General features: G+C 43.4%; 1 protein-coding gene across 8 annotated transcripts in view; it reads right to left on the minus strand.

The window, feature by feature from the left end:
- casz1 (castor zinc finger 1) overlaps nucleotides 1-13,970 on the minus strand; it is a 150,948-nt gene that overhangs the window by 19,271 nt on the left and 117,707 nt on the right. For 6 of the 8 annotated variants that reach the window (XM_058083441.2, XM_058083442.2, XM_058083439.2 and 3 more), the window contains 4 exons: nucleotides 8,888-9,454; nucleotides 4,948-5,839; nucleotides 3,432-3,497; nucleotides 568-664 (listed from right to left, as the gene is read on the minus strand). In XM_058083441.2, the coding sequence (XP_057939424.2) occupies nucleotides 568-664; nucleotides 3,432-3,497; nucleotides 4,948-5,839; nucleotides 8,888-9,410 (1,578 nt within the window). In that variant the 5' untranslated portion in view covers nucleotides 9,411-9,454. The remainder of the gene's footprint in view (nucleotides 1-567; nucleotides 665-3,431; nucleotides 3,498-4,947; nucleotides 5,840-8,887; nucleotides 9,455-13,970) is intronic. The other 2 variants (XM_078798334.1, XM_058083438.2) reach the window with 1 other exon arrangement.

Here is a 13,970-nt window from a genome sequence, read left to right on the forward strand (position 1 = left end):
ACCAATATTTATTGAGAGGTAATCTCTCCTCATCACCAGCAGACAAAGGAGATTACGGCTCTTGTGGCTTAATTCACAAAATTGTACCAAAACAAAGGGAAACACAACTAAAGCCGTGCATGGATGGCTGACATCTTAGACAAATGCACCGGTGATTGCAAAATATGACTTTTCTCTGCTTGCACCATACATGAAAAAAGACAGAGACAAGAACATGATGAACAGTGCAAAATGGGATAAAAATAGCCCATTGCCTCCATTGCATTTTAATAATAAATAGAATTAAACAGATAAATAAAATAAACATTTTATTCATAGGAACAACAGTCGCCAGAGGATACTTGCAAACGGAACTGTGCTCTGTTTGGAAAACCACAGGCTAGCATACTTAGTAAAAATTTGGCAGGATGTTATGAATAATGAAAAGATGACTATTTGTCATACTATTTGTCTACTCTCGGACATCCAGGTCTGTGCCGAAATTCAATAAAGTCATCTTATTTTTATGTACTTTACAAATGAAAATTTTCGCTTAAAGTGATGTTCAAAAAGTGATAAATTACTCACGCTCACCTGGTAGTTACACTCAGGGTCCATGCAATGGTAGTGCTCCCTGTACTGGTAGGCACAGTGCACGTGTCCACAGTGCTGACTTCCAGAAAACCTGAAAAGAAAGTGGCAGACAACAGCACCCCCGCCCAAAAAAGATTATCATCAACTTTTCAAGAAAAACAAGATGCAACATCCTGTAAACATTGCGGTAGCGGTTCTAAAAGGCCTCTATTTCAGATGTGACGTGTGGCCGAGCAGGGTAAAATTCAGTGCAGTGTGAGTGCCCTTCACCAACTAACCAGCTGTGTTTTCCCAAATCTAACAAGACAATTGTGACAAGAGACACATAAAGCATTGTTACTTTTTGTATGATTACTCCTTACTTGTATAAGCTGGTTTAGGAGGTCCTTCTATTTAGGACAGATGTGTGACAATAAATGCTATCAAAGAGCCTGTCAACAGTGAAAGCAGGCGCAGTAAAACAGGTGAATGACTTTTCAAAGGCATGACGCTCACCTCACCTTCAAAGTAACGTTGCTGGCAGCCCCCACCCATTCCCGCTCGTGCTCTCAACACACTGCTGCAACAATTTAGCAGTCTGTCACACCAATTTCAGCAAAATTATCTCCACTTATTGCTAAAGCAGCCCTACGACACACTTATTACACACATGCTCTCCACAAAAGCCCCCTGATGCTTTATGTCTCCACGCTGTAAAAATCCTCTTACAATTGGTGTCGTTATTGTATTCTTTTTGAGGAAAGATTTCCACTTTTTTCCATGGAGGAACACTCAAACCTTCCTTCACCGTGGGGTAGAACAAGGCGGCTGCCCGCTACAGTACAGCAACTTTATGGTGCTGATGATAAGCCAAACGATGATGACTGTTAAAATCCTCCAATTACCAGTGAAAACACACAAATAAACATTGCACCGCAGCTGCCAAGAACTCCATCTGCTAGTGCAAGGAGGTGGGGGGGTTGGGGTGGAACTAAGTAATATATTTTCCATCTCTCTTTCTGTTTTTTTCTTGTTCGGATTATCCCAGAGCTGCATTTACAGATCACTTTGCAGAGTTCATTAAGCTAATTGAACGGCATATCCACGACTCTTTTTTTTTTTTTTTTAAAGTTGTGTGTGAGTGAAAGTGTCTGGAATATGGTGATAGAAATAAGGATGGGGAGGGGTTAAAAAGGCAATAAAGCCCACATATGCCCCAAACATTTGTGTTTTCTATACACTCCTTCACGTTTTTATGAACACACAGAGACCCCCCGAGACTGGGGCCCACCCCTCCGCTCATTGCCCAGCTGTATCACTTTGCCTCTGGACAATTCCCACTTGCCGCGTCAGGGGGCCTAATGGGCCGCCGCTATTCAGCTGCAGATTAAATATTAATATCGCCGCGATGCAGAGATTGCAGAGCATCTCCAGTTACAATAGAGAGACACAGATCAAAGTGGCGAGGCAATTCATGGGTGCACGGAAGCAAGAGGGAAAACTGCAACGAAACACGAGCAGGGAACCAAATGCATCATGGTGAGGAGATGAGATAACTTTTCCCCGTTTAACAAGAATTGTACAAAGCTGGTTTTAGTCCTCGTTGTGTGTGCTCATGACCTCCAATGAGGACCTCCCCTGCTTCCACCTCCCACTCTCTGTGCTAAAGTTGCCCTTTTTATGAGCTCTCCATTCCCATTTTTCCGTCCCTCTTTCTCTTTTTTCACCCCCAACCCAACACGGAAATTGAAACTGTATCTGAGCTTATCTGCAGCCTCCTCGTGCATCAACTGCCGAGATGTTTAGACAAATTTTATGCATTATGCAGTGCAAATATCAAAACAGTTCTTGGCAGTGCCAGCAGAAGCCTCATTAAAAATTCCTTAATTAAATCTTCTTGCAAAATGTAATCAGTCCAAGGAAGAGGTTTTGTGTGTGTGTGTGTTTGTGTGTCAGTGCCAAGGCTTTGATTTGTGCCCTTCATGTTATGGCTTGGAGAAATAATCATTAACACCAAAGCCACTTTGGCTTTTCAAATGCGGTTTTTCTTTCTTTTTAGACGGAATAAACAAACAAGAGATAATCACCTTTGAGCATCATCTCAAAATGCATCCAGAAAGGTGAGGTTGTGTATTGTTCTGAGCGGCCATTGAAAGACGCCTCTCCCCCCATGATGCTTTTGTCACTGATTGACTTTATTATGAGTCCTGCATTCAACGATGAATGTCAGACCTAAAGAAAGCCCCTTTGCACACATCTTTTGATCTATTTTGAGAAGTTCCAGGTACCGGATAGTTGACAATGTTGTGAAAATGATCCTTGCTCACAGTACCCTGCGTATGTACGCCAACTCCAGGTTTTTAATACTCTATTCTGCATACTTTGGGGCGGAGAATTTGAGTTATGTTGGCAACGAGTAAATACAAAAACATACATTTTTCACGTTTATTATCATTAAATTTACCAGAAAGTGCTCTGAAAAAAAGTTCCGTCTTGCCATACGGCAGCAGCGACAGATCCAGTGTGAGTCCGCCCGGGGTTATATGTCATACTAAAGTGTTGACTAGCATCTTAAAAGTTTGCTTTTCACCAGAATAAGTAAACCTACTGAGAGTTTTATTGCAGCTCCACACCCCAGGAAGGTATTCAAACATTTACAGTCAGAAGCACAATCAAGACAATTCTTTTTCATTATCCACCATCCCTCTCGCCACATAAATTGAAGTCTTTTCTTAATCAATTCACTGCACACAGAGCATCATAGCACAATCTAGTTACACCACTGAATAAAAGACCATCAGTGGAAAAGGAAATGGTTTGTCTGTTTGGATGTATTGTTTCATTGGTGCTAAGCACGGCCCCTTGAGGGATTTGCATACCTTGCGATGTATTTCTGGTAGAGGTTGACATCGTCGCTGGCAGGTTTATCTGGTGGCAGGCCATTCCTAATGCCGCAGCAAACACAAAAGAGACAGGATTAATGGCAGGTTTGGGCTGCCTGTTGTTAATAAACACAAAGTGACACAATATTTACTTGGAGAAACTTTTGGCTATCAATTCACATTTTCTTGTGGCTGAGCAGCTTTTTCCTGTGCCGCATGAATCAGAGATAGGAGCACATGTTTGATGCATGGCCTTTCAGCCAATGGAAGGAGAAATGCAAGAGCAAAAAAGGGACATTAATCTTTTATGGAGGTATTTTGGTGAGTGCGTATATGCAAAATTGGATAATGGGGTGGAGGAAGAGAAAGAACATTCTCTAATCTTCTCTACAGGACTATTCCTCTTACATCCAGTCGGACAACAGTGAAACAACTTTGAATTGATTGAAATCACAACAATTTTTGTCACCTGAGATATGACTGCCTTCATAGAAGGTGTTGGAAGGTTCTATAGAGTGACAGTTAACATTCCTTTGGTCCCTCACAGCAGTGGCATTTAGCTCCTTGTGAAGCACCACAGCGGCAATGACCTGAGGTTAATCTGGCCCAGGGGGGAGGATGTTCTGCCAGAGCGTCTCCTCCCTTCGATGGGTCAGTTAGCCAGGCCTGTTAGTTCAGGCTACTGTGAAGCCGAAACACCATGCATGCCAGGCCCTCAGGCAGAAGTGCCTGAGGGCTCTCGGATGGCACCTTTGATAGGTCTCACCTAACCAGAAACACGATTAAAACCAATCAAACAGACTCGGAGAGTGTTTTGGGAAGCAGTCACACTCCCCAAACCCCTTGTTCACTTGCCTTACTCGTCAGGCAGTGTTGCGTCTGCCCCCGTGACTCCCAGGAAGGTTAGCCATGACTCCAAAGTAATTAAAGGGAGACTTCTTCCACCCTAGCCGAAACCCACCAAGTCAGTCACTTTGCTATGACTGTGCTAAATCAGCGTCCATGGGGCCGCTTCAGTGAGTAAACACTTCATGTCCCTTTGCAACTCATCATGTCTCAGATCAATTGGGCTGCATGCGCTATTTCACACTACAGTGCTGGTGGCTGAGCGCAAAGGTAGCAATTACCTTTAGGTTGGACTAACTGACTTCCTGCAGTGGCTAAGTGGGAGTGAGCTGCACCGAATCAACAATCTGTTATTCTGAGAAATGTCAAAGAAGTCACACCTCTGGGCTTGTAACATTTATATTGTACTGTATCATACGGCATTTTCATATACTGCCATCTCGGCTCGCCCCCTGGATGCACATTGCAATATAGGGAGTTTTAAATGCATTATGTATTTAATTTGGGGGACTTTAGTCAATCAAACATATCACAATCTGTCATGAAAACCTTACAATTGACGAGTTCTGGAATATACAAACCTGTTCTCTAGCGTGTCGAGTGTCTACAGATGTGAAAGACAATTTAGGGGAAGTTTTCTGCGTATGGAACGTGTGAGTAGACTTACTTAACGGAGGACACAGTGCCAGTGGTGATGGAGTCAGTCTTGGAAAAGCTGGACTTCAGGTAGTCAGCGGTGAAGCTTATATGGCCCGTCTGGTCCACGGTGAGGCCTGGTGCAATGCTGGCCCCAGTGGCACCCATGGTGGGGACAGCGGGAGCTCCAGGATTCCCTGGTGCGGTTGCAAGGATGTTGGGCATCAACGAGCCTTCTGGATTTCCCGGCATCAGCTTCTGGATTGTTCTGATGTCATACTTGGAAGGGCGGCCAACTTTCCCAGTCTTAAAGGCGATGGCGCCGCCCATGTCAGGGTTACCCTCACCCGGCTTAAAAAGGTTCAGGAACTTGACATTCTCCAGATCATACTTGGAGGGTCGTTTAAAAGCATTACCATTCGGCTGGATGCTCTCACCCATTTTCAGTTTCTGAATGAAGAAGTCATATTTGGAGGCCCGGGAAGCCATGTTCTGCATGTGAGAGGGATTGGATGGTTGTGCGTCGCCTGCTGGGGCTCCTTGCTGCTTGTGATCCAAGCTAGTGGGATAAATCTGGGCCTCGGCCCCCGGGAGGCACCCAGAGGTTTGGAGCATGGTTGGACTTTTGTCTTGGGACAGTTTTGAGTTGAGGTCATCTGGTTTGGGTGGGGAAGCATGCATGGGCCAAGGTAGGGTCTCACCAGTTTTGAGCTTACGGATGTACTCTTCGTACTTGGAGAAGCGGGCTCGGCGAGACGCCTCGTCGCTGCTGAGGGATGAGGGGTCTGAGGTAGCGGCTTTGAGCTTCTCAAAGCTGATTTTCTTGGTCAGCTCATCCCGCATCTGATGGTCATCATAGCCAAACATTCCCAAAAACTCATTCATCGTGGTGGCCGCATAGTCTCGGAGGGCAGATGCTTCTCCTGAAAGAGTAGAAGGGTCATCTGTGAATAGGGTTGGCCTATTTGAATTTGAGCCGTTCAGATTCCTCGTTTTGATTCCTATTACTAATGAAGTCAGTACGCCTGAAGTCAGCTGGGATAGGCTCCAGCATACCCCCGCGGGAAACTCCCTAGTGAGGATAAGCCACATAGAAAATGGATGGATGTATGGTATTCGCCTTTGTTGCTACGAGAAAGTAAGTATGCACCACATGTAAGGTTGGCATGGGTGAACAATATGAATAAAAATATACAGCTGAACGATGTATTAGATCTGATTGCAAAGACTGTATCTTGTGTCACTTTGTGAGCTGAGGTAGACCCATAAAAGAATGCACCAGACAATTTTTTGTCTTAGTGAGCTTCTGTCTCTCCTCATCATTGGCACAACCACAGGGTAAGAGGCAAAAAGTTATTTAAATTTGAAAAGCAGTGCTTTATTGCTTTGTATCCACAGAGCCCACTTAAAGCTGGTCAGAGGGTCTACCACCTACCACCCGTGTAATTAATACACAAATATTTCTGCTCATGTCTCCAATTTCTCAGTGATTGCTAAATGAGTTGCTGCGCTCTGCTTTTCACATCTCCTGCACAGCATGTAAAATAATCCCCAAATTTCCACCCGCCGCTTTAGTGGTCACTCTTCTGCATGGTGGATCAGTGTGAAAGATTATCCGGTGAATCGAAAAGGGCATGAAACATTGAAGTGGAATTAGTGAATGGCTTGTGTTTGTCTTCAATAATTGAAATGTTTTTATAGAATTGAAACTGGAATTACACTCCACGTGTAGATAAAGACAGCATGTAAATGTGCTTCAATAAATCGCCAACAGGTATCATGCACTTTGGTCCAGCTGTATTCTCCCCCCCACCCCCAAGTCATTTTAGGACACAGTGGGTCATATATCTCCACACACTTGACTACTCAAGGTATAATGAAAAGGTTTCACTCAACATCTTTGGAATGAAATCATACTACCAAATTGCTAATTCAAATATTAATACTTATATGATAATCACTTATGTAAATATTGACCCAGTTATCTTTAATCTTGAGTTGTGCATTGGAACAGGTATCGTATTTAAAATAAAAATATATATCTATAATATATATTTAATTTCAGGTAGTACGGACATCCTTATTTACATATGATATGATCATCATTGTGAAAGTGAGGAAAAAAGAGCAGAGTGTATTTAAGGAGGCAGTCATGTGACCTGCTATCAATGCAAGGCAAATGATTTGTCATGAAAGGATTAGGGCTGGAGATAACCTTTTTCAAACACTTTTCCACTGAAACCATATCAAGCTACTTCTCACTGCTGGCAAATAGCAAAGCCCGACAGCCAAGCTTCTATTCATCCTTTTAAATATAAAGATTGTTGACATTTTATATTTGTCCTTTACTGATTTCCTCTTTAAAATAATTGAAAAATCTTCCTGGCAAAAGGCAACACGGCACACGCCCGTCTTTCTATATTTGAGACAATTAGTCTGCATTTTTCCTCACAGATATGATAACAGATGGACATTATAGCTCCTTTAGGCTAACCAAATATGGGCATCAGTGTGCTGTGCCATCGCTGTTCTGTTGACGGGAATGAGAGCAAGGGGTGTCGCTGATGATAAAGGTGCATGCTTGTGGCTATATAAGGACTAATCTGGATTTGGAACACGATTAGCAAGGTTATCTCTTCATGCACAGCGTAAAAACAATGCAGTATTTCATCCAAGCCGATTCACATTCATTGTATCATTCATTTAAATCAATCATTTAAATCAATAATATGTCCAAAATGCCAGGAAAAGGAAGAGGTACAGGGGTACAAGGGGAATGGTGCGTATATATTTGATTATTTTCCTCTGACATGCACAAAGCTGCCCTAAAGTGGTGTTAAATAGCTTAAAATAAACATTAACCATTTACAAGTCCAAATGGAAGTCATGGGCCATTTGAGCATCTCTGTCATTGCTTTGACAATCTTTTTAATCATTTTTTATTTCCCATTGACTGGCTCGCGCGAGGGCTCTAATTCGACATCTAAATTATCTCCGAAAACTCTTCTCGGCTTTTGCACTGATAGGAAATCCTGCATGATGCCTCAGTGTGAGGAGTTAAATGTTTTGAAGGTCGCAGTTTCTCTCATTGATCTTGCAATGTTTGTTAATTACATTGTCACTGATGTTGTGAGAGATAATTAAGCCACTATGTTTATATGCATAATTATGTGCACTCCGCATCAGCCTTTAAACGACAGAGAGAGAGAGCGAGGAAGAGAGAGAAATGTTTTAATTGTGTGCTGAGTAGAACTGTGGAAGTATAGATGCCCTACTTGCAATCAACAAAAATAACTGTGAGGGAAACAAAATGAAGTGTTTGCATGCGATGTTTAGAAGTAAAGGTGTTGTCTCTTTGTGCAAAATGACAGTCATACAAAAAGTACAAATGCAACAAATGCAAACCACAGGTATTCTTTTCTGAGAAACTTACACGTAATGTGAGCACAAACATTGCATACATGTTCAAAACGTAACCGTACTACATTCTTGACTTTGATAATAGTGCTTGTCCTGACGGTGCAGCAGTGGCTAGCTCTACTGAGCTTGTATAGCCGCCGCCAAAGACTCAATATGTAATCCTGAGTGTAATATGAAGTTTCTTGGCCCACAGCTGCTACAACGGCCTTTTCACTGTAAGCCTACTCCATTTCTGAATTTCTCCATACAGTTTAGTACACACTGACAAGTTCCTGTGTTCACCCTCCAGCATGCCGGTTGAATCTGTCTTTGGGGTAATAATGTCACTGACTATTCATAATGTAACTCTAGAGTGTCTCTCTCCAATAATGGCCACACTTAAGCTTATGTGCATGTGGCAATGTCACACACACACACACACACACACACACACATACAGCCTGAGCCTTTGCCCCTTAATACTCTAAAGTGGAATTTTTTGAAGGGCAAAGCTAGTGATGACCCTTTAAAGCAGAGGCAATTGTGATTGGGGGATGAAGAGTTCAAAGTACCTGGAGAAGAGAAAGGTGCTTGACGAGTCTGGGCCTCGCTCGGTGGCACGTAGGCGTCAGGTTTCGAAGGCCCGTCGTCAACATCTTTGTCGTCATGGTAGTTGCCATCCTGAGAGCAAGGTAAGGGCTCCGCCTCCTCACCGTTGTCCTCCTCGTCGCTGCAGCCTTTGGGTTGTACCATGTACACCCCCACGGGAGGGCTGTCTTCATCTTTGGCGTCTTTAAGTTCGGGCTCTTGCTCGTCGCCGCATTCCAGCGGGAATGGCTCGTCACCGTACTCACCGTTCACCCACTTCTCAATGGCCTCCCGCCTTTTGTGGTCCTCCTCCAGGCTCTGACTCAGGCTCAGGCTCTCGGGGAAGTTGATCTCGTTGTCATCGTAGTGCGAACTACCACGCTCGCTGGTTTCAGCCACACTCTGGTCTCCTTCTGCGTTTTGGGAGCTGTTGTCAAAAACCACCTGGCGGCTCAGCTTGGCACAGATAGCATTGAGTTTTAGGCCACCTTTCCTTTTGGCGGCCATTTTGGGTTTTCCTGAGGTCGTTTCAGTGCATAAAGTCCTTTCAGCTGAAAGACAATTAATTGTCGCAGTTAGACGTGCTGCCGGTGGGGGAACCTCACGGTCAAAAACCGTCTCATTTCAAACATCACAATGGAAAACACTGACTTTGAAAGGTAACTGCTGCTATCATAAGCCCGCCCCCAAAACACTTAAAAATAAGAGCACAAGACTGAGGCCACAGAGATACTGTACATATCTTTCCAAGTGGTACCTCCGGGGGGGTGGGTCAGGGTGGTGGGAAAAAACAAAAAGAAAATAGCAGTGGCAGCTGAAACCACAGCCAGATATGTATCACCCCCTCCCCATGACACTATAGTACAAGCTAGCAACATAATCCTTCAAATGACAGCGCTATGAAGACTGAAATGTGAAGTTCACCCTCACCTCAAGAGGCTGTGGTCCTGCCATTGAGCAGGGGAGGGGGCATTCGTGAACCACTGACCAAAAATAAGAGGCATTTTGGGGCTGTTTGGATTACTCATGTTGACCATTAAGATTAGCATCACGCTATGGAGGCTACTTTATCATGTTCAGCTCAAGACCTGCTATGCATCTGTAATTTATAGCATCATCTACATTACAACACCGGATATCCATGTAGGACGGAGCTTTAAAAAATGTGTGCCTGCTTCAAAATAAAAAACATTTTATAAAAATACACTGAAAATGATATTTGACACATAAAGTGACATGTGTCATGCAGAAACATACAATACGGCCGGCCGTCGCTGCTGTCCTCGGTACGCTGTGAACAATAGAGCGTGCTTTGGGGCTGGAATGGGTGGCATTATTTCAACCCAAGCGGGGCTATCTTTATAACTTGTCCTCTGATGAGGCAGGAACAGCTGCCCGTGGCATTCCATATCCTGAGCTGCCTTTTTAGGGCAGAAAGTGCACTCAGTTACCTTTCACTTTATTTCCAGAGCCGCCAAAGTTCACCTTGCGACGGCATTTTGCACACTCCAACTCAAGGCCAGATTTTTATCGAGGTTGTAAATAACCAAGGAGTAACACGCCATTGGTGATATTTTTAAAAGTTGTGATCTGTTTTTTTCATTGCGTTTCATGTAAAGCTCTGGCAGCATCCAGCCAGAGATATGTAGCCTTGTGTTGACTCTGCATCCCGCCTAACGTAATATGCTAAGCTGAGCTACAGACTCACAATTTCAGCGGAGAGGAATGTCTGATATCATAGCTTGCAAAGTTCTATCTTTAAGACTCAATTGACTTTCTATAACAAGTACAAGCCACTTCATTTTCCCCCGGCCATAAAACGCAACACAATCACGCGTGAGCCGTTGCCGGCATTATGTAAATCACGCTGGTGCAACATAAAATCCTGTTTTCATTTTCTTTTGCAAAGAATCATTAGAGGATATGCCATTGCAGGGAGTTTACAAATCACCCCGTCAGCGGACAATGCAAGCCGTGCTCGCCACACATGCTTTCTCGGTTACTGTATTTACATTCTAGACTTCCTCTGCCAAACAATGACTTCAGGAATGATGTTGTTTTTGAGAGTTGGGCTTGAGAGACTATTAACGGCGCGTTGTACCACCAATAAGGTGTTAGACAATCGCAGGCGGGGGGTGAAAGGGTCACCGTTTCAGAAGACAGCAATTCTGGGGGTGGGGTGGGCAAAAGCAGCTGGAAAAACTATTGGCAATATATTGGCAATAACATACTTTGTGGACTTTTACAAGTACCCTCCCAGTGAAGATTGGGGTGCTTTGCTTGTTGCCGCGAAGGTCATTTTCTGTGTTTACTGTGTCCACTACTTCATGATTTAAGTACCTTTGCCTCACAGCCTCCAGATCCTAGTAGGAAATGACCCCTGTTTGTTTCCTTCCATTAGAGACTATTTATGTAGGATTTTCTGTTAACAACAACGAACGCCAGCAGAACGTACTTAAAACCCCCCAAGGAGGACCATGTTAAGGTTGGATGGTTTATAGAAGCTGTCTTCGCTATTATTTATGCTGAGCGTTCTGTTCACAGCAGCTTTTTTTGCCCTTTGCTTACATTACAGATCGCTATGGTAACACTAAGCTGTTTACCTCTAGTCGTTTGTGTGCATGATAGCGTACAATGATATCAAATCTAACGGGACGGAGATGAAAGAACAACTCTTCCCTGTGGGACTGACTCCCCCACCTCCCAGAGAGACCAGTAAGTGTTCTGCCTTATTAATGAATATCGGAGAGAAAAACAAGGCTGTCATGCGGATTGGACATATTTACGCTTTGTTTTAGCCTGATGTGCTAATTGTCAATGAGCTGACTGCGCAGTCGCCATTGGAGGGAAAAAAGTCATACACAACATCTGAAAGTCATTTTTCCAACTGCTTATGTTACCTGTGACACTATTTTACTGGAAACAGCACAGAGCCGCGAAACAGCGCCATTCATTGTCTTTATAAGGCCAAAACCCAAGGAAAAAGACAATTCTAAATACACTTCAAATAGCTTTGCGTCTTTTTCAAGCTAAGTCTGAAAGACTTAGACAAGTTCTTTTCAGGCCTTGTTTCTCCTTGGCGTTCATGCGGCATTGAGCCCTCTTTGGAGGAGACGAACTACTCCCCAAAGGTCTTGGTGGAGTTTTTTGATGTAGACACTCTGTTTGTGTGCCAGAATGATATCACGTCCAATCAAGAGCTGTTTCAAATCCTAATAACGCTGTTGGAAGTGCATTATTTGTGTGAACAAGCGCAGACTGCAATCAAGGCGGCTCTAGAGTAAAGCATGTGAGAATTTTAATGACGGCCGTGATGAGTCGGTCACAGATTTACCTCTCTTTGACTTCAGCCATGTGCAATAGTTCCATAAATATCGTTTTCTTTTCACTTTGGCCTTTTTCCTGTCAGGGGTCACCACGGTGAGCCAATCAAAAATGGATGTCCTTCACATGCATTAATCATGTATTGTATTAAACACATGTAAGTTATTTTTATGATTATTTTTAACATTACACGGGATGGTATTTTGTTTCAGACAATTGTATACAATTGTTCATAACGCCAAAGGGTGAAGAAATGATAAACACACTTTTTCTGTCTCATTATATGCCCTATTCAACATTTATCTACTGTTTATTTACTAAGGTTACATTTTACTTACCTTATTTGCCTAATTAAATATTGACTGTATTTTTTTGTCTTCATGTGTGCTGCTGACTGCTAAAAAAACTGAACGTTCCCAAAGGCTTAATTTAACATTATTTTGAAATTCAAGTATTTCCAAAATCTCGAGCATGTGTCCTCATTGTTTTGTGTCGTCATTGAAGTAAGCAGCATCGCAGTCAGAATGGCCGTGTTCAATGTCTCTTTATTGCTTGCATTTACAACAAACATTTGATGAACTGTGTCCAAGTATTTCTGATGGACAAGCAAATAGTGAGCAAGTTAATGCAACAAGATTGTTATTCGATATGGAACTGATCCCAGCAGGCTGCTTGAAATTATCAGAGGGACTGGTGGCTCCATGAGTTGAAGGCCACCGATGGACAAGTACACCAGGACACACGGGCCCCAGCATTCGAACCCCTTTGTCATTTAGTACGCAAGAATAACAATAAGCCAGGCTGTGAGATTTTTGCCACAGTTTTTTAAGAGTCTGTGAAGCCGATGCAGAGAAATTTCCATTTTTCCGCATCCATATTTAATTGAGTTTTGTCCCACTGGTGCGGAAATGATTTGTTTTTTGCTCTCTGTTCACTTGACTCCTCTTCGGAGTCGCTAACCCTGATTAAGACGTTCCCGTTAATTTCCCAGCGCACACCTTTTTTTTGTGCATTAATGGTTCTGATCGTCTAATTAAAACTTCTCAGCTCGGCTGCTGATCACCGCTCGTTGTGCCTCTGACCTAAAGTTTTAATTGCCGCATCAGAAGTGATAATAATAATTTTGAGGTTCTGATGATTAAAAACAATGCCATTGCCAACTAGATGATAGATGAAGGTTTGGGGGTGGCCACATCAGAGGTAAAGTTTATGTGAAGTGGGGATTTAGAGAGGAGGCCGTAAAGACGGCTGTGTACTTCCAAGAAGGAAGCGGGGTATGAAGTGGGGGGGGGGGGGGGGGGGGGGGGGGGGGGGAGGATTACGACCGGTGGTGGAAAGGCTGGCAGAGCAGTTTGTAGTCCACCAGCCCACCTGAGCCCAAGTGTATTCCTGAAGGAAGCGGTTTAGTTAGTCTTGGGACACCATTCACCATCACAAATGTAAATCTGCTCACTTTGGAGCTCCCTGGATAGCCGGTGGTAATCCAGTTCTAGAAAGGTGCTTCTACTTAGTTTTATGAAAGACAACGACAGGCCCACAACAGTGATGACATCCAAATAGTAGTATGATGTCCTTCATACCGTACTCAAACTAGTGGGATTATAGGAAATGTGAGCATGTGCGCAACAGTGGAAAATTCCATCACAATCAATTTGTAACATTTGTGGAGTTTTTTTTAACAGCTGGTTTTCTAATGGAGTTTCGAGCTGCAGGATCAATGCGTTGCTGAAAAGTCGGGCACAC

This window comes from Doryrhamphus excisus, linkage group LG17 (assembly GCF_037039965.1).
Source record: "Doryrhamphus excisus strain RoL-2023G ecotype Guam linkage group LG17, RoL_Dexc_Guam_v1.1, whole genome shotgun sequence".
NCBI classification, from domain to species: Eukaryota; Metazoa; Chordata; class Actinopteri; order Syngnathiformes; family Syngnathidae; genus Doryrhamphus; species Doryrhamphus excisus.